This window comes from Sinocyclocheilus rhinocerous, unplaced genomic scaffold (genome assembly GCF_001515625.1).
Source record: "Sinocyclocheilus rhinocerous isolate Xijiao unplaced genomic scaffold, SAMN03320098_v1.1 scaffold335, whole genome shotgun sequence".
Classification (NCBI taxonomy): Eukaryota; Metazoa; Chordata; class Actinopteri; order Cypriniformes; family Cyprinidae; genus Sinocyclocheilus; species Sinocyclocheilus rhinocerous.
This window is the reverse complement of record NW_015659708.1, coordinates 143,478-170,491: the sequence shown is the minus strand read 5'-3', so window position 1 is coordinate 170,491 and position 27,014 is coordinate 143,478. Positions and strand designations below refer to the sequence as shown.

General features: G+C 35.9%; 2 protein-coding genes across 2 annotated transcripts in view; both read right to left on the bottom strand.

Moving 5' to 3' along the window:
- Positions 1–2,765: 2,765 nt before the first annotated feature.
- On the bottom strand, positions 2,766–13,712 carry LOC107724094 (potassium/sodium hyperpolarization-activated cyclic nucleotide-gated channel 2-like). Its single transcript, XM_016532875.1, has 7 exons — positions 12,448–13,712; positions 6,998–7,430; positions 5,084–5,245; positions 4,721–4,939; positions 4,488–4,634; positions 3,191–3,431; positions 2,766–3,030 (listed from the first exon to the last, which is right to left on the bottom strand). The coding sequence occupies exons 1-7, from the start codon at positions 12,957–12,959 to the stop codon at positions 2,810–2,812; spliced, it is 1,935 nt and encodes a 644-aa protein (XP_016388361.1). The 5' UTR covers positions 12,960–13,712; the 3' UTR covers positions 2,766–2,809.
- Positions 13,713–18,957: 5,245 nt separating this feature from the next.
- Positions 18,958–27,014, bottom strand: part of LOC107724099 (dual specificity protein kinase CLK2-like) — a 9,668-nt gene continuing 1,611 nt past the window's right edge. Inside the window, exons 2-13 of the mRNA XM_016532884.1 lie at positions 26,449–26,642; positions 25,160–25,421; positions 24,174–24,264; positions 23,237–23,303; positions 22,688–22,804; positions 22,331–22,497; positions 22,108–22,202; positions 21,826–21,955; positions 20,823–20,905; positions 20,349–20,428; positions 20,139–20,229; positions 18,958–19,908 (exon numbers count right to left, since the gene is read on the bottom strand). Coding sequence (XP_016388370.1) covers positions 19,717–19,908; positions 20,139–20,229; positions 20,349–20,428; positions 20,823–20,905; positions 21,826–21,955; positions 22,108–22,202; positions 22,331–22,497; positions 22,688–22,804; positions 23,237–23,303; positions 24,174–24,264; positions 25,160–25,421; positions 26,449–26,642 — 1,569 coding nt within the window. The 3' untranslated portion in view covers positions 18,958–19,716. The remainder of the gene's footprint in view (positions 19,909–20,138; positions 20,230–20,348; positions 20,429–20,822; positions 20,906–21,825; positions 21,956–22,107; positions 22,203–22,330; positions 22,498–22,687; positions 22,805–23,236; positions 23,304–24,173; positions 24,265–25,159; positions 25,422–26,448; positions 26,643–27,014) is intronic.

The window sequence follows — 27,014 nt, the reverse complement described above, 5'->3', positions numbered from 1 at the left end:
GTGGTATTTTCACATGCTTTCAGATGGAGCAGCATTTACTTCACAGAGCCGTAGTTCACCGAGAAGCTATGCAAACAGCTGTCATTATCGCGAACAATATCTTCGATTTCATAATCGCGCAATAAAATCGTCTGCGATTCTTTTGCGTAACTTGTCAGTGAACTACGGCTATGTGTAGTAAATTCTGCTCCATCTGAAAGATTAAGTTAACTATATTAAATTATATAAACATAAAAAAGCATACAGAAGGATTTTTGCAGTCTACAGTTTAGAATGCCTTGAATTTTGAGTTTTAATAGAGTAATAAATCACGTGCGTGCACTCCCTGTGATATACTTGATAATGTCAGATCGCACATCATTACAACAACACTTACCAAAATATCGCAGACGATGCTGTATATCGCACACCCCGGACTCGACTTGAGTGGAAAATGAATCATCCGCGGTTGTGCGTGCACTTGTTTGCGCATGAGCAAAAGTGTTTTTAGGAGTCTAACTTGCAAACGCCAGACCACTGATTCGTCAAGCCTGCTTTCCTGCAGTCCGTGTTCTTCTGACTTCTGACTATTTAGTAGCAAGTAACAAATATGCTTCAGGGAAATGTATCGGAGTAAAATTATACATTTTAATTAGGAAATGTAGTGGAGTAAAAGTAAAAGTTTGCTGAAATATAAAAACTCAAGTAAAGTACAGATACTCCCAAAAAATACTTAAGTACTGTAACGAAGTATTATTACTTCGTTACAATACACCATTAAAGTAAAAGAAGTTTACAAAATGTACAAAAGTATTCACGTTATCCTATAAATGCAGCTGTTTCTGTAGCAAATATATTCATAGTGTTTGTAATAAATGTACCTTTTGTGACATATCAGTTGAAGATATTGAACATTTATTTTTCTATTGCCCTTTTTCTATTTCATTTTGGGTTGACTTTAAAATAGGCATAACAAAAAAATTAAACAAAGCCCTTAATTTAGAACCTCATGATATTTCACTTTTGTTTTCAAAACCAATATTTTCCCGATAAACAAAATTACATAATTAATCCGTTAATTATCTTAGCAAAGTTTTATATTCATAAGTCAAAAATAATTCAAAATAAACCATCATATATTACCTTTTGTAACACTGATCTTAAATATATTTTGAAACCATTTCTAATGAGCTCACAAGATAAGAAGCTTATAAAAACAATAAAAAATTCTTAAGCTTTTCAAATGTATGTAACTGCCCTAATATTATAAAGTACTTTTTTATTTAATTTTATTATTGATTTTTTTTTTTTTTATGTTTATTTTATGTTTTGTTGTTGTTATTCTGTCTTACGTGCCTTATATATATGATCAAATAAATAAATAAATATGATTCTTCATGGTCAAAATACTTCATAGTCATATTATTTTGCCCCAAGTATAAATAGTACAAAGTCTACAAACCACTTTATTTGGTATGAAGTGTAGTTTTATTTAGTGTTTAGTATGAAAACAATTCAATAAAGAAAACTGTAATTCCCTGAAAATAATAATGACACACTGGTAAACTACCAAACTGTATGTAGACTCGTGTACAGCGACTGTATCCAACAGTTAATAACATACTTTAATAATATAGTGGCAAATGAAACGCATCAAATTAACATTTATATTCAAAATCTCAGTTGTTTTTCCATAATACTCCTCATCTCTATAATATCACACATTATGTGGGGTAATATATCTGTTTTTATTTCCAACCACCAAGAAGAGTAGAAATGTTACTGATAAAATATCATTTGAAATGAATATATCACTTGCTCCTAAGTAAATATTTTCCTCAAAAGCACATGTGAAAACAACCTTCTCTCGAAGGGTTATTTTCGTCATAACCGATTATCACAGATAAGTAAGGGCTCAGGCCAAACGGAAATGAGTTTAATCAGCGATTATGTGACTCATATTGTTTAATACTTTAATTTGAAGTTAAGAGGACAATGGCCAGATGTCCCAGCTCATCCGTGTCTTTCAGTTACCAGACATCTTTCCTTACAGTGCATGATTCTTAAGTGCTCAATGTTGATCTGGAAAGCAGATAGAATTCAGTATATTATTGTATTATAAAACAACTAATAGAAAGTATTATGATTTACCTCGATTTGATTATCTGGACTCAATGATACATCCAGAGACCTTCCACCAGCAGCATGACAATAATGAAAGGATAAGTGGATAAGTGCAACACTGTTATATGCTGGTGGCTGTCTGGAGGTTTTAAAATGAAAGCAATTTCAAAGACATCAAAATGAAAGAGTTAAACATGAGTTGTACCGAGTTGACATATTCAGAACCGCTGCTAAATGCAAAATCTACAGGAAGCGATTCTTTGACTAAAGGCTACTATTACTTGAAACTACAAGAGCTTAATAGAGATTTAGAAACAATAAAACAAACTTTTGTAATGTTAGGGTATGTGTTTGTGCTATGTTCATTTAATTTTATTGTATCTTTAATGTACTTGTATTATAATATATATTGCTGCATACATATTGTTTTACCACATTTATCAAGGTCCCTGCTAAACTAATGGTTTCTGACTGAAATGAATTACATGGATCCAGTATCTTTAGAGTATCTACAGGACCTGTATTGTTTATTTTTATGTTCCTATACATTGCACGGTCAAATTAAGAATAAGAAAGAACTACTCTAATCAGATAAATCACACCATACTGCAACTGTACATTAATGTCAGTTATATGGACAACGTAACACCATGATTTTTTTCTGCATTCAGTCATCTTCGGTGAGTCTCCGGTCAGTCAAAGTTCATCAGTCCCCATCATCCTCCACGCTCCTGTGTGAATGCACAATACCGTTTCCCTCACGCTCCCGCTCCAGCCGGTCCACCGCTACGCTCTCAAACACCCTCCTCATTAATGGGTTCTCCTCTAAGACCTCATTAAAGCTGTCCACACTGAGCGAATAAAGTCTGCAGTATGTGTCCGCTCTGACGCTGGCTGTACGACATCCACGGGTGAGCAGACAAATCTCTAGAAAAAAAATAAACAAATCAGTTCTGTAGCAACCGTCTATTGTTGTTCATTGTGCTATTATCTAAATTTCTGTATTCAGTTTTGGTCTACTACACAATAGTATCTGTGTACTGTATAAAGTTTTTATCTGGTACAAGCCGGGAAAAATCGAACTCACCGCCGAAGTAGCAGCCGTCATTCAGTTTCTTCTCTTTATTGTCATGAGTGATCACAAAGACGCAGCCATGCTGGATGAAGTACATCTTACGACCGAGCGTCCCTTCACGGATGATGAAGTCACCCGGCTGAAAGACCTCGAAGCGTAACTTTGTGAGGAGTACTGTGACAAAGTGAGGATCAGCATTTGCAAAGAGTGGCATGTTAGCCACCAGCCCACGGCAGTTATAGTTGACAATCTCCTGCAGGTCAAACACACAATACAGGATGGATTAGGAGTGCCAGTGTAATCTACCAATCCATCGAGCAGTTTAGTCCCACGTTTAAGTTCTAAGTCAGCTAAGAAATATCTTAGGATTAAGGAGTAGATGGATAAGGGTTTGTCATATTTAATTGAGACATGCTAGGATATAACAAAAAGGACTGTATTTGAGAAATAAAACTTTGTAACCTTTATTACATTAACCCATATGATTTACTACTAAATTACTTTTAAACTATAGGCATGATTTTAGATCAACTACTTTACCTACCTTTTGGTCGTGTCAATTTATTTTATTTTATTGTAATACAAAAATCAACGCGTTTCAGAAAGGCGGGGCATAGAGGAGCAACAATAATGTACAGTATGTGGAAAATAATGTGTTTTTTGAACCTTAAACCGCATAAACACATTTCATTACACCAAATACACAAAATAATGTTCTTTTTAGCAACGTCATATGTCCCCTTTAATATTTTTTTCCAAATAAATATTTACAAAATATATAATGCGATATATGCATGCGATAAATAATTTTTAATAAATGTTTATCATATACAATTTATAATAAATATTTATTATATACATTTATATAAATTAGGGCTTGCACAACTGATCATTTTAGTCAAACAAGTAGTCTGGTCAAATGTTTACCTTATGTAAATAATAGTTTGCGGTAACTTATTTCTGCTCATTTTCACATTTTTAAAATGACATCCATCAATTTGGGAGATAAAATGCAGGACTGAAAACCATTTAAACCAAAGCTCATCAATTTACCTATTTTAAATAGGACTTTTAAATAAGCAAATAATAAATAATATATTATTTTGCTATTATTAAATGAAATATGAATTTATTAATTGTCCAAACAAAAAAAACAGACATTTTGTTCACAGCTGGCAATCATGTGACTGACCATTCTCCACTGTGAATGTCAACCAAAATAAGAAAAGTCCTTTCTGAGGTGGAGCAAGTTATTTCATGAAAGATGATCTGACCAAAACACGAAAGAAAGAAAAAATATAAGAGAAACCTCTTTTAGTGGGTCATTGAGTTCTTCGAGGATACTTTCTTCGTGAAATATCTTGCCCTGGAAGCGGTGCTCATAATACTCGTGGATCCTCTGCCTCATGTCAGCCGGCAGCTTGTGGAAGGACATGTACTGTTCCACCTGTTTGTACTGTAACAAACCAAACAACAAAACTGTTGACAAAAGGGGGGGAAAAAAAGCAATGTCTCAAAAATGCTTTACTGAGCAATAAGTACCTTCTCTTGATACTGCCGATGGGAAGCATCCAAGGACTGGATCAGGTTGGTGGCATTGCCCAAGAACATGGCATAGCAGGTGGCGCCAATGATCATGCTGATCATCGTGAGCCAGACGTCAGTTGGTCCCTCAGGTGCCTGAGCACCATATCCAATACACAGCATATGGCTCATGGCCATAAAAAGGGCATAGGAGTATTGGACATCCCAAGTGGCATTCTGACAGAGAAAGACATATTGCAAATTTAAAGCGAAATGTAAATGTTTAACATTTTCTTTAGGTAGCAGAAATGCTTTTTCTGTTTGATTACAAACTAGATAACAAACAGAAAACACTACACTACCCAAGATCCTCAAACATACCACCATGTTGTTTTTGGCGACCCAGCAGTTTGGCGGGAAATCTTGCAACATGGGCACCATGAACTGCATGCAGCCATCCCAGTGACACAGCAGCAGCATCATTCCAATCAGATTCACTATGCGAACTACTGCGCTTGCAAGGTCATAGGTCATATGGAAGATCTGTAAAAAAAAAAAAATGATAGAGATACAGTCAGCACTAGAATTGAATACTGTTTCTAGGTCCAAGGCTCTACTCGTTTCAACTGTACAATCTCAACAGCCATTTATGAGCACTGTTTATCCATATAACACATTTAAGTTAAGCCCCACTGAAGTGCCTTGAAACAGGAAGTTACGGCAGGACATATCGAGTCCATCATACCTGTTTTTTTTAAATAACCAATAGTGTTTAGTTTCTCTTCCCCCCCAACATTGCGGTTTATAATGCAGAGGATATCTAACCTTTTGCAATGTCTGATCTTTTGCATTGCATTACAGAATGATGTAATCAAAATCGTTGATCCCTATTGGTGTATATAAGAGACTGTAAGTTTTGAATGCTTCTATCTTGCAATTATGAGTTTTGTCAATGTTTCAGAGCTTATTGATATTCTTAACATATTCATACTAAAAATAAAGAAGTCACAGTGTACACAACAGTTTTAATGATGCATGAAAGAAGAATCACTGTCTGGCCATCTGAGACTTTGATTTAGAGAGAAATGTTTTGGTAGCATTATAGGACATTGTAACAGAGTATATTAACCCTGTTTGTTGTTTGCTTTTGGAAGTTGATAGAGTGTTTAGACCTGGAACAGGTGGCACATCAGACCAAATGGGTTCAAGTTAGTAACACAAATTTGCGTTGACCAACAGAAATCTGCCTGGTTTGAAATTGGCTTCTGTGTGAGCTGTAGTTCATATATCGATACATTATTGACAATAGCCAATGGACACTTTTCTACCCTCAAAATGTCTCTAATGTGAACACACATTTCTCCTAATAATTTTCATGTTATGGGGAATAAATGATAAATGGCATTTTAAAATTCCAAATAAACAAAAAATAAAACACTAAAGACAAAAAAAACAGTCATTTTAAAAATTAAAGTGAATTCTAGGCATCACTACATTATAATGTATAATTATAAGTACGAAAATTAAAGGGATAGTTCACCCCAAAATTAAAATTCTGTCATTAATCGTCATGGTACTGTTGAGAATGTGCCTCAAAAACTGACACAGAAGAGAAGAATTGTTGAATAAAGTCTTTTTTTCTGTGCACACAAAAAGTATTCTCATACTGTAGTTTCATAATATGACGGTTGAACCACTGATGTCACATTAACTATTTTAACAGTGTCCTTACTACCTTTCTGGGCCTTGAACATGTCAGTTGGATTGCTGTCTATGCAGGGTCAGAAAGCTCTGAATTCATCAAAAATGTCTTAATTTGTGTTCCGAAGATGAACGAAGGTCTTACGGGTTTTGGAACGACATGAGGGTGAGACAGAACCTTTATTTTTGGGTGAACTATCCCTTTAAAATTAATCTTGAGATTTGCTAAAGATTACATTTAACAGTGTTATTAATTATTAGTGATTTTAAACGTTAACTTTAATTGAGTGTTATATATTGTCAAAGGTAATGTAAATGTAAAAACACTAAAAACTCATTAAACTCCTCCAGTATATTAACATCAAACGAGGACGAGGAGAGACTGAGACTGACTGTGGAGGTTTGGAATCAGTTTGTTATGGAAAGACAAAATTCTTGTCATTGGAATATTGTAAGTCATTCTAAAAATCTGTCATAGTGCATTTTAATGTTTCCCTCAGACAAAAGTCAAATTTTCAGCAACTATATTTCGTTCTTTGCTATTCTAGTCTCGATTTCCTCTATCCTTTTCTTTTCCTGTCCTGTTTTGCTCACCTCTTCCCACTGATGAATGTAACGTATAAGTCTGGACAAGCGCAGCAATCGGAGCAGACTGAGGATCTTGGTGAAGCGTACGATGCGCAAAGCCCTGGCGGTGCGGTACACCTCTGCCGACTCAAGTCGTGCCTCTATATCCACCACCAGGAAGATGTAGTCGACCGGAATGGAGGAGATGAAATCCACCAGAAACCAGCCTCGCAGGTAACGCCGACTGATCACTTGCGGGTCCAGGATGATTTGGGAGTTATCGCCTTCCATAATGCCGGTACGAAAGTTTAAGACGAGGTCAGCCAGGAAGAGGGTGTCGGAGGCCACATTGAAGGTGATCCACGGTAGCGTATTCTGATCCTCAAAGAAGGTGATGCCCCATGGCAAAATGATGAGGTTGCCCATCATCAGGCACAGCATCACAAAGTCCCAAAAGAACCTGTGTGTGAAGATGCATGATGTAAGGAACCAAGGATGGATTCTGGAGTACTGTATGTACATTAAAATTCATATCTACAACCAACCATGTCATTCAAATTAAAGGATTCACCAATGCAACAATTCTGTGCAATAATATAATTATTTTTATATATATTATAGCCAATAAATTGATACATTTTAAAATATTTCCTCTAAATAAATAAAAAAGCTCAAGAGCTCAAGCTCAAGCACACTTGGGTTATGCAGCAGGACAATGATCCCAAACACACCAGCAAGTCCACCTCTGAATGGCTCAAAAAAAACAAAATTAAGGTTTTGGAGTGGCCAAGTCAAAGTCCGGACTTAAATCCAATTGAGATGCTGTGGCATGACCTTAAACAGTCCTTTCATGCTCGAAAACCCTCCAATGTAGCTGAATTAAAACAATTCTGCAAAGAAGAGTGGGCCAGAGTGGGCAGTCGTGGCCTAATGGTTAGAGAGTCGGACTTGTAACCCAAAGGTTGTGGGTTCGAGTCTCAGGGCCGGCAAGGATTGTAGGTGGGGGGAGTGAATAATGTTTGATGATCTGAATCTTTTAAGTGTGACAAACATGCAAAAAATGTAAGAAACAGGAAGGGGGCAAAGACCTTTTCACAGCACTATATATGTATATATATATATATATATATATATAAATGAATAATACTGAAATATAAAAATATAAGAACATTAATATCAGTCACTCATTTATTTGTAATCCAAACACTAATCATTTTAACTTAAATGCTCTTTTGTATGAATTTTGATGTTGCCTCTAAACTAAAGAACATATAGGTTACAAAAAATGTGAAGAAAAATTCAGTGCAGTATTTCCTTGTGGTTTAAAGATCCAGGCTGATAGCCTAAAGGTCAGAAGTTTGAACCAGTCTTTCAGGGTGCTATAGGGTGACTGTCCCTGTAACTTAATAAGGCATCTACCTATGGCAACATTACGTGTTTCGTGGAAATAAATTCAACCAGCCCCAGACGTTTGCCGATAAATAAAAGATTTTCTGAGAAACAAATATGTGACTCTGTAAAGCACACCTGGTAATCTATTACAAATGAATTCATAATGGACATAAATTTTGATTTAAAAGTTCAAGCACATTCATAAGTATCAATAAGTATCTACGACCTTGAGTGAATAGGTTAATTACGTCAATTACACGTGTTGCAAAACATTCCTCTCCATGTTAATTACTAAAGTGGTAATGGAGTCGTAAACGTACTGTACAGTATGCGACTGTTTAAACTGGATATGCAGCCTTTTACGCACTACCGTACATCTGCTCGGTGGTTTGAAGTTTCCATCTGTGGTCATATTTTCCAAAGCAGCATCAGTCACCTGGAATGAATGGGTATTTTGAATACACTTTCTTATGATATATATCATATGGTTGGCATTTGATGTAAGAATGAAAGCAAGAGTGAATAAAATCGAGGTTGTATTATCAGTATCAGATAATTCCAGTGATGACAACGACTGACCTGAGCTCTAGGTAGATTTGAGCACTTTAAGACACTGCGGATTTTATCAAAAGTTACGAACTCTATGATATTTCTCGTCACAACCCTAGTGACAACCCTAGTGAAAAATAAATATACTAAAATATATTTGAAATACATTCATTTCATGCTAAGTATACTACAAATACAGTTACATATTTATGTACATATAAAAAATGTAGTATACTAAATTGGTATACTTAAAGTCTGCTAAATTGGAACAACTAATTTTGTACTTAATGCACTTTATTGTGCAGAAGTAGTGCTGATGTCCAACTAAAGATATTCTGAAGTATATTTGATTGTGCTAAAGTGGAACTATTGCAAGTATACTTCAGGTACACATCTTGCATTTAAAGACCGATATATTTAAAGATCATACAATCCTCATCAATAGTGATATTAAAACACATTTTAGGCTTAATATTAAGAAATGTGCATTGTGCACAAGTAGTACTCCAAATAAAGTTTAATTATAATTGTGTAATTGTATAAATGTCAGTAAATATGTTGAACTATACTTTGCATGATATAAATGTATTTTAAATATATTACTTTTTTTACTAGGGAATCTGTGGCTAAAATCTACTGACAGCCTTGTGAATGGATAAAAAAAATTGACTTTTTTTTTTCAGTGAATGAATAATTAAATTCAATTTTACTCACATCAGTCATACTCATATACTCATACTCATATCAGTTGACCACTCATTAGCTAAATAAAAAGTATTGGTGGTGATTCAAGTTGATGACCTTTTTACCTTCATCATATTTTCCCCATTAACAAATGTCAATGAAGAAGTTATAAAAATTTTTATAATAATAATTAATGATATAATAATTTCTTAGCATATGATTCTCTACATTTACTACATTTAAATAATACTCCATTATGTGCTTCATCATGTTTTCTATGAGAAACAAACACTACATTGAACAGTACTGTTATTGTTAACTAAAACTATTTTTTTTAAAAACATCTGTTAACTGAAAATAAAATACTAAAAAACTTTGTTTTTTTCTTATTTAAATTAGTAAGCAAGGCAACATTTATCATTTTTATTTGGGTTTAAGTTGAAGTACTAAAATTACTTAAACTGAAATTACATTTATCACAAAGTAAATAGACATTTAAAAAAATAATCTGTGATACAGAAATGCTCTTTTCACAGTCACCATCATATTTTCCCCTGTTAAAAAAGTATAGAAATTGAAGTTTAAAAAAAAAAAAAAGTGTTGAATGTTATCTGGAGTTAAAGTAAGTAACAGTGTTACCAGCAACTGGGTCAGGAAATGTAAGAATCAATTGATCTGTGTTGATAAAATGGTAACAGTAACTGGCTCATGGGTTTGTTTTACTGTATCTAAAACGACAACTCTGGCACATTAAACAAATTATGGTAAAATAAGACATGAAACTGGTGATTCTAGTGCCTAAAATTAATTAAAGATTGAAAAATGTTGGTTTTTAAACATATTTTTCTCTTTGAAACAGGTTTGTAGATTGAGTTCCTATTATACCCATCATGTCTTGCTTTCTAAAAACGCAATCCGTTTATCCCTTTACATTCTGCTGCTTTCTCTGCATACGTGTTTCAGACAAAGAATCAACCTGACACTCTGTAACTAAGTGGGTCCTTCCAGCCCATCCACGAACACTGATACCCTTTCCAGCTAATGGTAACTCTATAAGTTAAAGCGCTGTAACTGACCTGTGCTGCATTGTGCTTTTTACTGTGGTGATTGAAAGGTTTGTGCTTTAAAGACCTGATTTGTGGCGTAAGTGCTTGTTGACATTGTATGATTATTGATAGCAATTTGTTAAAGTGACCTTTAATTGCAAGGCGTTTTCAGTTTTACAGTCACTATTTGTAAATACATTTATTTTTATTCATATTTTTACACTGAAGAAAGGGGTACTTGCTTTTTGAAATAAGTCGCTCACATAATGCTAGGCCCATCCAAAATTCTGTTACCACATGCCTCCTTCAATGCAAATCTATTAGATTTTTCACCAGTTTTATTGTTTATCAGGTAAAAATCTTAAGTCTGATGACTACAATCAACATCACACCATTCTTCAACATGTTACACAATCTCAGCACCGAAACATAACACTTACTCTTTACCCTAAGTACGTGCAAGACTAATAGTGAAGCACCACTAATAATTGTTAAAAGTTTAAATTCTGTAAATACTCTACACTCTAAACGTAAAAAAAAATTTTTTTAAATTGAGCACTCAAAATGACAATTTGATGGCCTTGTTTAGTTACAATTATTTACGTATATAGGCTAAAGTAAATGTTTTATTGATGATTTAAGGTCTGCCATCATTGTAACAATTACCAGTTTATGTTAATTAAAACATATAATGCACTGTATCAAGTCCATAAAAAGTTCTATGCAAATAATTCTCTATATTTACATTTAAATTATTCACAAGTATGCACTTCATTTCATATTTTCAATGTATATGGAGCAGTATTGTTATTGTTAACTGAAACAAACACAAAAAAACATTAAAACATTACGTTAACTTACATGAAATTTAAAAAGAAAGATATAAAGATATAAAATACATTTATTTTAAGTTAGTAACTAATTTTCATTTTAGTTTAAGTTGAAGTACTTAAATTACTACAAATAAAAATAAAAACTAAGTAGACATTTTATATTAAAAAACTAATGAAAATTGACAAAATGACTAAAAATATACTTATTTATATATATATGAAAATTAAATCCAAATATTATTAAATTCTAAAATAGTATATTAATTGTACTAAAATAATAGTGGAAGAACAAAATGTAACATGGAAACTCATAAGGCAAAAAACAAAACAGAACATGAAATTAAATAATAATAAATTGGGCAAACGGGTCAGAACCGCAAACCCATTTTTTCAGTAGCCTTCTTGAACAAATTCAAAAATGACTCTTTTGCTTTTATTGTTGGTTTGACTTAAAAATTCAGCATATTAAAAACAGCATAAATTTTGTTACCATACTACTGTAATCAAGTACATTTGGTTATTTACTTGGTAAGACTAATTTTTAGAGTCTACTGTGGCATTCACATCAACACTACCCTTGTTTGACGTTCTGCCAAGTCATATTTTCCCTTTCCCCTCGTAACAGCAAAATAAACAGCAGCTGTGCAAATAAAACTAGCAAACATAATCATACATGCCCCAATGCATGCTGGGGAGAGGTGGAACGGATTAGAACCACAAACCCATTTCATTTTTTCAGTAGCCTACTTGGACTGAACAAACACAATAACACGACTGTTGGCTTGACTTAAAAATTATTTAGAGTATTTAAAAAAAAAGAAGAAGAAGCATTAATTTTGTTCCTAAAATTACTATGCTCAAATTACTATAATCAAATAAATTTGCTTATAAGACTACTGTGACATTCACAACAACACTACCCTTGTTTGATGATCTGCCAAGTCATATTTTCCCTTTCCCCTGCGTCACTCACCTGAAGTCACTATATGGATGTATAATCCAAACCCCAAATGACTTGACCCGTTCCTGCTCGGCTGCAACCCCCTTCGCACTCCCAAACATTCGCAGAGAGAACTTGTTGACCCCTGGCTGCAGCATGGAGCCGAACTGTCTCTGGAGAAATGTGGACTGGTCAGCGAAGACCCTTTCCTCTGATTCAGATGGCTGAGGGGCTCCTGCAGGCCCTGTTGACTCTGCCATGGCTTTGTCGAGGCAAGGCGGAGTGGATGTGGTCACAGTGGTGGTTGCTGTTGTGCCATCTAACCCTGCGGTCACCTCAAGGGATTTTGAGGTGGGACTGACCCCTGAGTCTGTGCGTTCCTGGTGGTTCACAACGGACAGCAACCTTCGGCTCACGTCCTCTCCTGCTTGCTCTCCTCGCAGTAAAGTCTTTGAAGAGGAACGCCAGTTGGTTAAGGAGAAGCCTCCTCTGGAGCCGAGCTTCGAGTCACCATTTGAAGGCAGAGGCTGTCCATCACCATCCATAATTCAGATCTGATGTTAATGCAGGTTCAGGTTGATGACTAGTTTGGCAGGTGGAGTCTCAAGAAGAGAGTGAGGACATGATGCTTTCCAAATCCAGAATCCTTTTGTATTTGGAAACCAAGGTTTGTATACAAAACCTCAGGTTTTCAATACGAATTGGTCTAAATATGACTTGAACACCTCTTTAAGATGAATGTATTTGTTAACTTGTCTTTAAATACTCATAATGCAAACTTAACCTTCTTTTAAAACTCTTTCTTGAGTATGAACACAAAGCATTAGGTCTCAACTAGCATTTTCAAAAAGCCCAAACATGTCCATTTATTTAGCCTACTGTAAGTTTACCAGTACAAGCGGACTCCCAAAACTTCCAAGGAGAATCCAGACGTCCCTCTCTGCGTAATTCATCCGCCCTTGGAAAGCTCCTCTGGGAATAGCCTAAGTGCATTTATTGTCAATATTATTCTCCGGTATCCACTTTCCACACATTTACCATCTCGCGCGCGGGCAAATTCTCCTCAGAATTAGCGCGGGTTTACTTGTCCTCAAATCACACGTCAATTATTACATAAAGAACGGGATGAAACCCACAGAGGTTTGAGTATAATCGGCTTCTTGATGGCAGGCGCTGTCTTTATCTCCCTCTCTGCTGACACCTGCGTGTTATCTGTTCAACAAGCTGTCGGGATGAACAGGTAAGGAAGGGAGAGAGCGTCACACCTCAGCGGCCCGGCTGGGGAGGAAATGGGCGGGGCCAACCTGTGCTAGAGGACACGGAATACGCTGGAGGCTCACTGGTGTATTTACCTGAGGCTGCTGTGAGCTTTAGAAATACATTCTGCCTGTGTGCAGAAATACACTGTATGCATATTTAAGGAACAGATTCTTTTTAAAATGTAGTATTTGTTTGTTTGTTTGTTTGTTTAAAAAAAATGCTATTTAAAAAAATTGTTTGTTATCTAGCAGTAAATTAATTTAATAATGTAGTATGTATTTATGTATGTATAAATATATTTATTTAAAATACCTATATAATATCATTTAAACAATGTTTTTAAAAAATAAGATTTTGTATTACTATTTAAAAATGTAGTAGGCTATGTATGAATGTATTTATAATACACGTTTTATTTTATTTACATTTTATTGATTTATGCATTTATTTAAAATATATTGTACTTTTTGTAAATAATTTTTTTAAAGGTTTGCATTTTCATTAGTGGTTTTGTTTGCTGGTTTCCAAAATGTAATTCAAAACCCTCCTAAAAAATAATTTTGTGAATTCTGTCCTCCAAATTAAATTTGAATATACTTTTGCTAGTTGTTGGGACATTAAAAGGAAATTACTAATTTATTCAGATGAGACTGTTTTTCCATGAATGTCAGGTCAGAGCACATTTTTATTGGGGTAAGTTGTCACGTGTGTTGTTGTAACTTTCTAAATTAATTAACTTTAATTTTAACTGTAAATTTACCCCAAACAATGGTTGGATATTTTTTGGATGTTACCTTTTCCATTCTTGAAGTTTCATTAATTGTTTTACTGTTTAAAATTTGCTGAAAGCTATAGCCCGCCTATTTAAATATAAGATTTCATATTTCAAATAGGTTTCTCAAATCAGTGTCAAACTGCAGGTTACAATTGTGACAACTTACCCCATACAGTCTATGTGTAATGATATGGGTTCATAAAAGGAAAAGTTGTGGTAAATGAGCTGTACCTTACTTATTGGGCAAAAATGGTGGAACATTTTTTTGTAGCCAAGACTTTAAGGTATCAGGCTATACAAAAATATAACATAAAAAGTGTGACAACTAGTAGCATTGTTTATTCTTGCATAGTGTAGTGCAGGCCTATTGTTGCTCACATCAGGGCATCAGTAAATTCAGTGAGTCCAACGTATAGTATCTTGTTTCGACGACTGTCAATCCTGCAAAGTGCTGAGTATCGTGTTTCTGAGTCTGAGTATAAGTGAGATGCTTTACCTTTGGCAAGCAAGAGGAAATAATTAAAGACACGGCCTTTGCTGTACACAGGCTTTCTACAAAGAGGTGGGGAACACGGCCAAATGTGCTGGCTCATGTTCTGCAATGTTGTACTGTGTGTCCACTAATTGAATTGTCTTACGTAAATACAGCTCCAGGGCGTTTTGACAAACACAATTTTCAAATACAGTAGGTAACTGGAAAAATGTTGCAAAATTCAGGTAAAATTATCTGCAAAATGATAAAATGTAGATCATCTTTATTGGAAAATTTTAACGCAAAAGAAAGCCAGAGTCATAACTGGTTTAGTTGTTTACAGTGTAATTTGAGCCATCTGAGAAACAAATTTGAGTTCAGTTGTTACTGTAAATCCTCAGTGAACTTGAGTGTTCAAAAGAAAAATACAAAAGAGGTACAGAAACATGGAGACAATAAATATAAACCACACATACTGTACAATGAGCCTGAGACCACCAGTGAAAACTTTTCTAATTTACCATTCAAATTTATTTTCTGATTTTAGTTAGGGGCTTAAAGTGAAAAATATGAAATATTTATTAATTATCTATTTATTTCTTTGTTTTGTACATATTTTTAAATAGCTACTAAAGACTTTTTAATTATATATATATTTTTTTATTTATATTTTAAACACCGATTTTCACTGAGGTCTCATGACTTATCATAATCATGATATCTTATCATGATACACCATAATCAGATTATATTCCTGGAATGCAGCATCTGTAGATCATAATTCGCCTCAGATATTGAACTGATAGGCCTATTAATCAGCAGCGCTCTTGAGGAACTTCCTCTTGGTAAGCAGGAATTATACTGGATAACAGTCCCATCATTAGAGTCGTTTGAAACGGTTTTCTTGGTCACATGACTTTACACGGATCTGCATATGGTGGTGTTGTTATGGAGGTTTGTGCTCCATTCATATTGAGACTGAGTCCTTTGAAGGCGCCAAAAAGAGAGTTGTCACTTTTGGTGGGGGTCTTGCTATGTTTATGTTTATGTTTGCCCTCTGTACAGGTGCCTGATGTACATATAGCCTACTATAAGTTAGCCACTGTATTCTTTTGTTTCAGCAAATATAATTTTTAAGTGAGCACAAACGTACCTTCGTGAAGCGGTGTGTAATGTGCCCTCATTGCGGTTCCTTTGCGCAAATTTGACTTGCCTCAGTTTCCTGCTCAGACAAAATACAAACAATTACATTATAATTTAAGCCATAAAGATCAGCTAATAAGTGTCCAATAATTTTATAAGCGTGTTTTTGTACCTTTCCCCGTGCAGCTCCGTTTGGTAAATCCTCAACCAGGATGAGTCGTGTGCTGTCTGACCGTAGCAGCAGGGGGCGCTCTTCCTGCGGACGGTTTTGCCTTTCCGTCTAAATCCATCCTTATCCCCCCTCACACAGCTGGTCAGCTGTCGGAAGGGGGCACCCCGGGATTTCTTCACCACGGCATCCATCTCTCCTTTAGCATGTCTTAATGAACTTGAGTCTTTCTCAAACAAAGTGATACTGAAGTTCAAGATTGAAGATATTTCAGTAAAGAAGTGTATTTCAGCTACTCCAGTTTCATACGACCCAGTCTAATAAATAAATGTAAGCACAGGCTGCGTTAAAACCTAGAAAAAAATCAGATAGACCAATCAATTTATAGTAAACAACAATGCAAAATAAAAATAAAAACATTTTTATGTTTTAAGTATCTTTACGTATGTATCTTTATATCTTCTATGTATGAAGATTACATTTTAGAACTAAAATTTTAGAATTTTACATTTACAATATATTTAAATACAGTATTTATGAATACAGTATTTATTCAAATGAATGCAACTTTGGTGAGCATAAGAGACAACATTTTACCAACCCTATATATCTATAGCCTACTGTATTCATTGTGCAAACATGCTATTTACATGTGATAATCACATATCACGTATCTACTACAGGCTACTTACAATGTACAAATAAATAAATGTATCCTTAGGTCGAATGCACTGAATTAATTAATAGCCTATAATAAATAATAGCCTATTAACTTAGCGGGAACCCAGTGTGCCTGTAGTTTTCTCTATTTCGGTTTTATCACGTGATAGAAAGTCTAAGGCCTTCTCAAGCCGTACGGCTGACTCATCTAATCTGCGGCCTGTTATGCATCAAACTAATATTGCTGTTGAGACAAAATGCAATGCCATCAAGTTAGCATTTTTAAACATTCGCTCACTAAAAAAATAAATAGTGAGCAGCAGCTCATTTGCATTTAAAGAGACAGGCCCGAAAAACAGCGTGTTTCTGCTTCCACTCAAAATAGGCATTTTCAAAATGATATAATAAATGATCTGTGGAGTATTTAGAACTGACACTTCACAGACACATTCTGGGGACACCAGAGACTTATATTACATATTGTAAAAAGGGGCATAATATGTCACCTTTAACATAAACAGCTGTTACACTATTCAGCCTCAGACAACCTGTTTCTAGTTCACAATTTGACAATACAAAATTTTTCATATTATATTATATTATTCTCTACTAATACATTTTATTGGGCCATAGAGACTCTAGTATGAACACTTTGTCCATTGCCTCGCAAATATTATCCATGAAAAATTATATGTGAACATTATTGTTGCTGTTCGTTAGGTGGAATTGTGGTATTGTGGTTTTTTATTGCACTCTTTAGCAAATACTGTATTTAGCTTGTATGTTGGGTATGTTGTTTTAGTCTCTGTTTCTCACTTGACAGTAGGTCTGGAATGACTGTAGTAGATTACATCTGCTAGAGTGATGCTTTCTAAATAAAGCTGGGTGGATGGTTAGAGAGAGAAAAGTTAAGCTTTACTGTGGTTGTGTACCCACTAAGCTGTGCTCTTTAAATCTTTTGGCCATGAAAGAAGACCAATAACAATTCTCTTAATACGTCTCTGGATTCTTTCATTCTGTCATCGTTCATCATATCTTAGACTTGACATGTTTTTGTTTTATACATTTACATATTTTTAGAATCCATTACTGCAACATCTTTACAATTATTTTTAAGGAATGATGAACGTTTGCTGAAGATTTACTCAACCTCAGGCCATCTGAGATGTAGATGAGTTACAGTAGTTTTTTCATAGGAACAGATTTGGAAAATTTTAGCATTACAACACTTGCTCACCAATGGATCCTCTGCAGTGAATGGGTGCCGTCAGAATGATCTGAAAAAACTGCTGATAAAAACATCACGATAATCCACACGACTCAGTCCATCGTGTGAAGGGAAATCCATCATTAAGGTGTTCTAACTTTCTGGACAAAATACAAACCCTTAATCCAAAACAAAGTGAAAAAATTAATTCCCTGTTGTCCTCTCACATCAAAGTCTACCAACATATTTGTACAGAACTGTTTTAGGCTTTTTTAAATTTTTTTATTTGTAAACAGTTCATGATCTGTTCATAGTTATCTCCCAATTCAGACAAAATGGCTGTTTCAAACACAGATCTTTTCATTTCAGAAAACATTAATTGATGGACTGGAGTCATGTGAATTATTGTGATGTTTTTATCAGCTGTTTGGAATCATTCTGACGGCACCCATTCACTGCAGAGGATCCATTGGTGAGCAAGTCATGTAATGCTAAATTTCCCAAAATCTGTTTCCATGAAAAAAAAAATCTATATGGTGGATGGCCTGAGAATGAATGCAATTTAATTTTTGGATAAACTATTCCTTTAAATGCATGCCTCATATCCATTGGAGATAAAATATTAAGACTGCATGGAAAAACATTTTAAGATTTAATACAATCAAACGATTCCTGAGGGATTCCTATCATTGAGTTGTAAAGCCAAAGGATGATAAAGTGCAGAAGAGTTTCATAGCATTCAACTCTAGCTAAAGCACTGCACTAACACCCAATTAAGTGCCAAAATTTTAATTTCATTTCAGCAAAGTATATCATCTGCACACAGTCTATATAGAAACAACATTACAAGAACGATGTGATTGTAAAAACATTTTGCCTGGAGAGCCGCTGTGAAAACATTCACAGCAAGCAAACACAGGCCCTTTATTCTATAGTCACAACATATATTTATTCATATTTACAAATTTATACAGTCAAATCCATACAAATACACAAAATGAGATGTCCGGTTCACTAAATAAATACTGTAAATGTGTGCTGAGGGACACAATCACCAGAACACTGCTGCTCCGTTACTTGGTTTGAATTGAACTGAATACAAACAGTGTGTTGCGATGCATCTGCGCTTACCAGCGAAGGGCTAAAATGCACAAAACAGATTTGCCCGATAAATAACTATATTGTAAAAGTGATGCTGTTTTGTCAGTTACTTTCTCAAATGGAGTGTTACGTTAATGCTTTTTCCCCATCAAATAAATGTTCCTCTTCTTATGGCTGTCCAAAAATATCATTAGCCACAATTGGCTGGAAGAACTGAACTGAAGGGAGTATTTATTCAAAAATCCTTCAAATGTCCAATCAATCACACAAGCATGACAGTTTACTGGGATCTTCTAGATGTCCCAAGTTCCTCACATTCTCCCGCTGCACACGGGAGCTGTTCTCACATTATGGGAAGATGATTGAGAAATCATATACTTCTGCTTTATTTAACTTCTCTTCACTAGAAAACTTTATGCAAAGTCAGTTCAGCTCCATGGTATCTCTCTTGGCATGCGAGTCCTCAGGGTTTTTTGGCGTAAGACAGAGACGTTGGTTGAAGACGAATGTCATTGTCACCGACTGATGTCGCGGTTGCCCTCCCAGCTCTTGCCGGAGCTCTGGTCAGCGCTGCTGATGGTGCTCTGAAAGAAAGGATGTCTCAGGGCTGCAGCTAGAGTGAGACGCTTCGTCGGCTCGTACTCCAGCATGGCCTCGATCAGATCGAACATCTGGTGATGCTCTTCAGCTTCAGACAGAAGATATCTCTGAGACAGAGAAGGACGATATAGAATATTGTATGAGAACACGTGTCATGTGACCACCCAGATTTATATACACATTAAAAAACTAATTTATATATATTTATTTTATATTATATATATATATCTGTAGTTTTATATTTAAAAAATGAAAAAGTGTACGAAAAAAAAAAAGTCAAATCAAATGACAAATCAGAAAACTTAAATATGAAGGCCCAAAACGGTTTGTTACTTACCCGTAAAGGTTTGCAGTTTTCTCTGACATATCTTCCTGCTGAAGAGTTCTCGTCCCAGTCCAGACGTCCACGATAAAAGTATTTCTGTTTCCTGTGGGGTGGAGAAATAATTTTAGTTGCACAACCTGCTGTGCATGCAAGCAAGAAAGACATGGAAACTATACTTAGAAGACAGGCTTTAGAAAATTACAATCAGTGTCAAAAACGTACCTAGTCTTACGAATCATACGGGAAGGAACAGGGCCCGAAATTCTCTCCATCATGGCTAAATGCTCCCGATTATCATGAGTCTGAGAAGCAAAAATAAAAAATTAACATGAATAAACATGACATAGTTTGACTCTTACACATTTAGATTTAGATACACATTTTATACATTTAGACTTGTTTTGTGTTTTGTCAGGTTTCACAATACAGGTGCAACACATACTGTATGTTCCTGTACAGATATCTGTGTGTGCGTGAGAAAGAGAGAGCATTAGTGAGCGCATCGGAGGTCAACGTGTTAATGGCAGGTGTTTGGCTTCAGTGTGCTTATGTGCACACCTGTAACCCTTTGGTCAGAGTCTATCTGATCTTAAGCTGCTTAGTGAACATAAACAAGAGTTAGTAGACTGTGTAGATCTGCTGTCATGACTCAGAAAGCTGGCATGAAAAAGGAAGTAGTGGAGTTAGATTTTGTACCTGGAAGAGAGTGAAGCCGAGGTAGTACTCAAAGAGTATGCAGCCTATACTCCACACGTCACACGGCTGACTCCAGCCCAATTCTGCAAGAAAAAACAACTGGGTTTAATACTGAGTTATGGAGTCATCTAATGGTGACATCATGTTACTGCATCATAACCTTATAACCAGGACACTGTACAGTATATTTAGTCAGCAGCAAGTGTGCAAACTGTTAAGGTCGAAAGTTGCAAAAACGTGAATAAATCGCAATTATGAATCTCTGCAAGGAGTGCAGGTGCATTAAATCTATACATTACCATTGAAAATGTTTGAGGTCAGTAATTAAAAAAAAAAATTTTTTATTAATACTTTTGTTCAGCAAAGACACACTAAATTTATCTAAAGCAGCACAACTGCTTTTAACATTTATAATAAGAAATGTTTCTTGAGCAGCAAATCAGTATATCAGAATGATTACTGATTAGAAGGATCATGTGACAAAAGACTGGAATAATGATGCTGAAAATTCAGCTTTGCAATTACAGCTATAACGTACATTTTAAAATATATTAAAACATTTAAATTATAATATTTTTACAATATAAATAATTAACGCAGCCTTGGCGAGCATAAGAGACTTTCAAAAACATTTTTATAGGTAGTGTACATACAAGTAAGAGTGCCCACTAACTCATTTATATTTATAGCAAAGCAACATATTTTTTATAACATAATATTTCATAACAGATTAAGGTTGGGTATAAGCTTTCATGGAAACCAGTCTTACGTTGGGACAATTCCCTGCAGTAACTGTGGTCTCTAGCTGGCTCTAATTAAATTCTTTGAGGTGGAAAGGAAGAAGCTAATCTGTGTTGCTGCAGCGATTAACTCATTCTTGTCCTGTGACTTAAATAGTCACGTTTCATGCTAATACCAGTTATTTAGTTCAAATTTACATTCAGAGCATTGTGTGCTGCTTAAACATGCCGTTTGGTCAGTCACCTGGCATGATCGTCCTTACCTAGAATAACTTCAGGTGCTCTATAGTGCCTGGTAGAAACAATGGTGCTGTGGTGCTCGTGGTCAAATGTAGCGCTGCCAAAATCCACCACCCTAACTGCAGTGTTCTTCACAGTACGCTCATCCCGCTTCTACCACAGAGAGAAAGATTGGGGGGCATCAATTATCATGCATTTCCTTCATTTTTTCTTTTAATCTATATTAGTGGTCAACTAATAGATTTTTCAGCAGCTTATGCTAGAATGTTAACACACACAAAAATATTGACAAACTCTTTCATTACCTTCTCCACATTGTATGTGATTGTGAAGTCAGAGTTGACAAATAGAATGTTTTCTGGTTTCAGGTCTGTGTGGGTCAATTTGTTTTCATGCAAAACTGCAAATAAGGAGAAACGGAACAAATCAGCATATTCATAAATACCATAAGTAGGACTGGCCCTTTAATACAGTACATAGCAAATGGAGTCCAACTTCAATGAGCTTTTTGAAAAAGTGTTTACTTACACTTGACAGCTAGGCAGATCTGGTAGGCCATATGTCGCACTTGACTGATGGAGTAGGGCAGGTAATTGTTTTCTTTGAGGAAATCAAAAGTGCTGAGAGCCAACAGCTCAAAACTGATACACATATGGCCATGATAATCGAACCAGTCAAAGATCTGGACACACAGACTAAGAATCGAGAAATAGAGAAAAGAATACAACATTTAGTAAACAAGCTACCAAAACTGTGGTCTTCGGTATACCTCAAGGTAAGTTTGCACCTAGATGCGCTATACTTTAAGTACTGCATATGCGATTGCTCAAACCATGCTACATTTTGTTAAATGTTAATTTCATAAAGATTCTGATCCAAACTCACTTCTTATTCTCAGGATCTTTCTCATTGATACGTTCCAGTACGTTGATCTCCAGCCGGGCTGCCTCTTTGTACTTCTCCACATTTTTGATGATCTTCAGAGCGACACGTGCTCCACCCCTTAACCAAGCAGAAGAGGATTAATTCAAACATTGCAGTTTTCACTTCTGGCAGTTAGCTTTCTAACCGCCCACAAGATTGAAAGCATGTATAAGCAGTAGAAGAAATTAACTACATTGATGAGACTATGGTGAATAGATTTCTTGTTTGTTGTAGGGTGACACAAATAAAATCATTATAGAGCAATAAAAGCACTGGCAAAAGATGGGATGGTTATTTTTCTGAATATTTTGTTAAAGGAACCATAAGCCCTTGCTTTTCTTGCTGCCTGTAATAATCACACACTGCATTTCTGGCCCCAAGAGCAGATATTTCCCAGCCTAACAACTAGACAGACATTTTAACAGCCAAGCAACACTTTTTCGTTTGAAGTTCACACCATGCTGGTTTTGTAATAAAGCAGCTGATTGGTTGCCAAGTGATGACGCTCACCTGCGATGATCAATACATTGCATCACCCTCCCGAAGGTGCCCTCGCCCAAAGTGCTGACGATCTCATCTAAGAGACAAATAGAGGGAAAAAGATGTAGAGAAAGGGGAGGGGAGATGTAAAGAGAGCAATTAGACAGCGTATTTAAAGAGCCATCCTAAACAAGCTTCCTAAAATCACATTTTTAACCAAAACTGTGACTATCTATACGGGTTAACCTAAAAAAATAAATCAATCAGACAAGTGGCAATATGCACAAACTTGATGAAAGGAATAATGTAAACATGGTCTGAAAAAACGGCACGTTTTTCCAACAATAAAAATAGTCTACATTTCTGTAAAAAATAAATAAATAAAAAAAATTTAAAAAGCGGCCTTTATTAGATAAAAAAAAAAAGTCACTAAACGATTTTAAAACTATGGGACTGCTTTAAGCGAATTCAAAAAGTAAAAATGACTGTATATTCTATGAAAAATGACACGCACAGTGACTATGGAAATATTGCGAATGTCACAGAGCAATCGTATCCTTAAATCTAAATGATTGACAGCATAGGCGTAATGTGAATCTTGATGTAGCCAATTGCTGCAACAAGACCAGAATAAAACGCACATTATAGAGACGTGGAAAAGCTAAATCTGGGAACCTGGCAGTCAGGAATTAAAAAGGATCATAATTCTTCTACACAGCAACACAAACAGCCCAACCCCACTGAAAAGAATAAATAAAGGAGCTACTAAAGACATGTTGGACATGCCTTCCCCCTTGCCTGTTCCGGCAAAAGGGGAGAACATTCTACTACAGCGTCATCGTCACCACCAACATCATGATCATGACCTCCTGCCCTCCCCTGTGTGTGTCTGCTGTGTGCTGGTACTGATAGGGAGAAAGGTTACGATATATAGGAGTAGAGGAGTAGTAGTAGTGGCAGTGTGTACATCTCTCTTGCAGGACGTCGCCACTCCGACAGATCAGGTGACCCTCCTCGTCGTCCCTCACACACAGTGCCCTCGTCCCGCTGTCACTCCGCTGCTTCGGCCCCGGCCAGGGTCACAGGTCAGAGGTCACACCACGACCGCAGAGGGAGGAGGGGAGGTGGGCGGAGCGGGGAGAGTGGAGGGGGGCAGCCGTAGCCACGGCGTCGAAGATGAGCAGTGTTGTAGTTGTTGTAGGTAGGTTTGGTGGTCATGGGGCGATTCGTATGACACCACGTGAGGAGATATATATAACGATAGGGATATAGTGCAAGGGATCAAGTCAAAGATAACATTTTACCCCTCCCTTCTTGCTTGCTTGCTTTCAAACTCCCCTCATCCCTCTGCCTAGCAACCCTGACAAAAAGTCACAAAAAGCAACCTGCATCAACATTTACTCACAGAACAGCACATGAGTAAAGGCATTGCTAATTCACAACTATTACATCCATAACATCTCCAAAGAAAATGTTGCTCTAGTGGGAGACTGGAAATAAAATGAAAAAGAGCTGAAATTATGAAACAACTTTATATGCTTTCATTTAAAAAAATCTCTTTTGTGACATCTAAACTGTGTGAAAGAGTTATATAGGTGTGCAGATATAGCAAGATAAAGAATGGATGAAAGTTATGAGATATTAATTACGGAGGCTCTCCCAACAAAGCTATTCACTACTTGTATTAACATTAATGTATATTGGATTGAGTCTCACTATTTAATGTTACAGATGGGGCTAACACTGAAAGCCAAGACTTGGACTATCACTATCAAAAAAGACAAAACGTCAACAAAAAGAAGAACATAAAACAAAGGAGTTCATACTTACCCAATCCTGGGGCTGTGGAAAAGAAAGCATTATGGAGAAAGAAAGACAGGAGCGTGTAGAGGTAGAGATAGAAGAAAGGATTTGGGGGTGGGAAAGAGCAGGTTCGGGTATTGAAGTACTCACCGAGGACGATGGGCTATAGGACCTGGTTCTACGCCGCCTTCGTTTGTGCTTACGCCTGCTGCCTTTCCTCCGGTACGAGTCCTCGTGCTCCCGGTCACGGCCCCGGCGGTAGTCGTAGCTGGGCGAGGCATCGCGGGAGTAGTAGTTGCTCAGCGTCCCGTGTTCCCTGTCGCGATCCCTGTCCCGGCTGTGGTCCAGGCGCCGATAGCTCTCGCCGTAGTGTCTGTCGTAAGGCCTGCGGTCTGAAGAGCGATTGTCGTAGCTGGGGAGAAGATGAGTGTCATTTAACACTGAATGACTTCCAAGTGAGCACTGCATACTACCAGGTTTTGAATTAAAATTTGTTAAAAATTTATAATAAAATGAACCTCTGATTACCATACAATCAGAAGTTTTAACATTTGTATTTTAAATAAAGTCTATTGCATACAAATTGAGGATATTCAAATTTAATAAATGATTCATTTGCAATTCAAAAAAAGTGGCAAAGGATCTACTGACTATATCTCATGTAGAACTACTAAATGCAATTAAGTACCATGCGTTAATAAAATGAAGAAAATTTTTCGTTAAAAATTATATAATATTAGTGCAGTCAAACGATTAATCGCATCCAAAATAAGAGTTTTTGTTTTTAATTAATCGCGATTAATCGTTTGACAGCACTAAATAATAATAATAATATATTTAAGAATTTAATGTTGTTTTATATACATGTTTTTGAATGTCTTATGATCAAAACTACAGTTAAAACAGGAATATTTGAAATATTACTACAATGTAATACAACGTTTCTATTTGAATATATTTAACAAACAAATTTATTCCTGTGACGGCAAAGCTGAATTTTCAGCAGCCATTACTATAGTCTCTACAGTGTCACATGATCCTTCAGAAATCATTCTAATATGCTGATTCGGTGCAAGAAACATGTCTTATCAATGTTGAATACAGTGTTTGCCTTTTATGCACATTAAAAAGCATAATTATTATTATTATTATTACTAAGTAATAAAAAAAGGAAGTATTATTATTGTAATATTTCCCAGACAAAAAAAAAAAAATCAAGAAAAATATTATAATAATCTTAATTTACAGCACAACTAAACTGACAATGTGTCAATTTAATGTTCCTGTGGTAAGGGTTGACAATCCCATTACTCGGCTTAGTGGAAATCTGCCTCAATTGCTGTCAGCATGTGCCTTTTTGAACTGTGTAAGGCATCAAGCACCGGTAACCCCATGCAAATTTGACCATTTTGGTCAATGCTTCCAGTACACGATCATACCTCCTGGATCTGGCATAGCCGGCATCCTGTCTGTGTCCTCTCCCTCTCCTCTCACGTTCACTGCTGGAGGAAAACGTCGGTGAGCGGCGATGCCGAGGTTTTCTCCCTCTGTCTCTGTCCCGCTCACGATAACGATCTTGGTAGCTGCTGCGGCTGGCCCTCTCCGAGGACGGGTACCGCCTGGAGTGCGGCATCTGCTCAAGGTACAACAAATATATTAAGATAAACAAGAAAATAAAAAAAATACAAGATTTTTTTAAAACGGACATTGGAATATCTTTATTATTTTTAATATATAATATTAATATACATTTTTTATATTTTAAGCAAGACGAGAATCCAACATGCATGCTTGAATGGTTAAAATCTCAATATTTTTTCATTCAGTAGGGTGGACTGTTATCTATCTATCTATCTATCTATCTATGTATCCATCTATATATGTGACCCTGGATCACAAAACCAGTCATAAGTAGCGCTGGTATATTTGTAGCAATAGCCAAAAATTCATTGTATGGGTCAAAATTATCGATTTTTCTTTTATGCCAAAAATCATTAGGATATTA

Excerpts from the sequence above, each read along its gene's own strand:
- LOC107724094 (XM_016532875.1), bottom strand. The coding sequence starts at position 12,959 with ATGGATGGTGATGGACAGCCTCTGCCTTCAAATGGTGACTCGAAGCTC. Across the intron at positions 4,940-5,083 it reads TCGCCAAAAACAACATGGTG|AATGCCACTTGGGATGTCCA; the intron begins GTATGTTTGAGG and ends TTTCTCTGTCAG. Across the intron at positions 3,031-3,190 it reads TGACGGCTGCTACTTCGGCG|AGATTTGTCTGCTCACCCGT; the intron begins GTGAGTTCGATT and ends TTTTTTTTCTAG.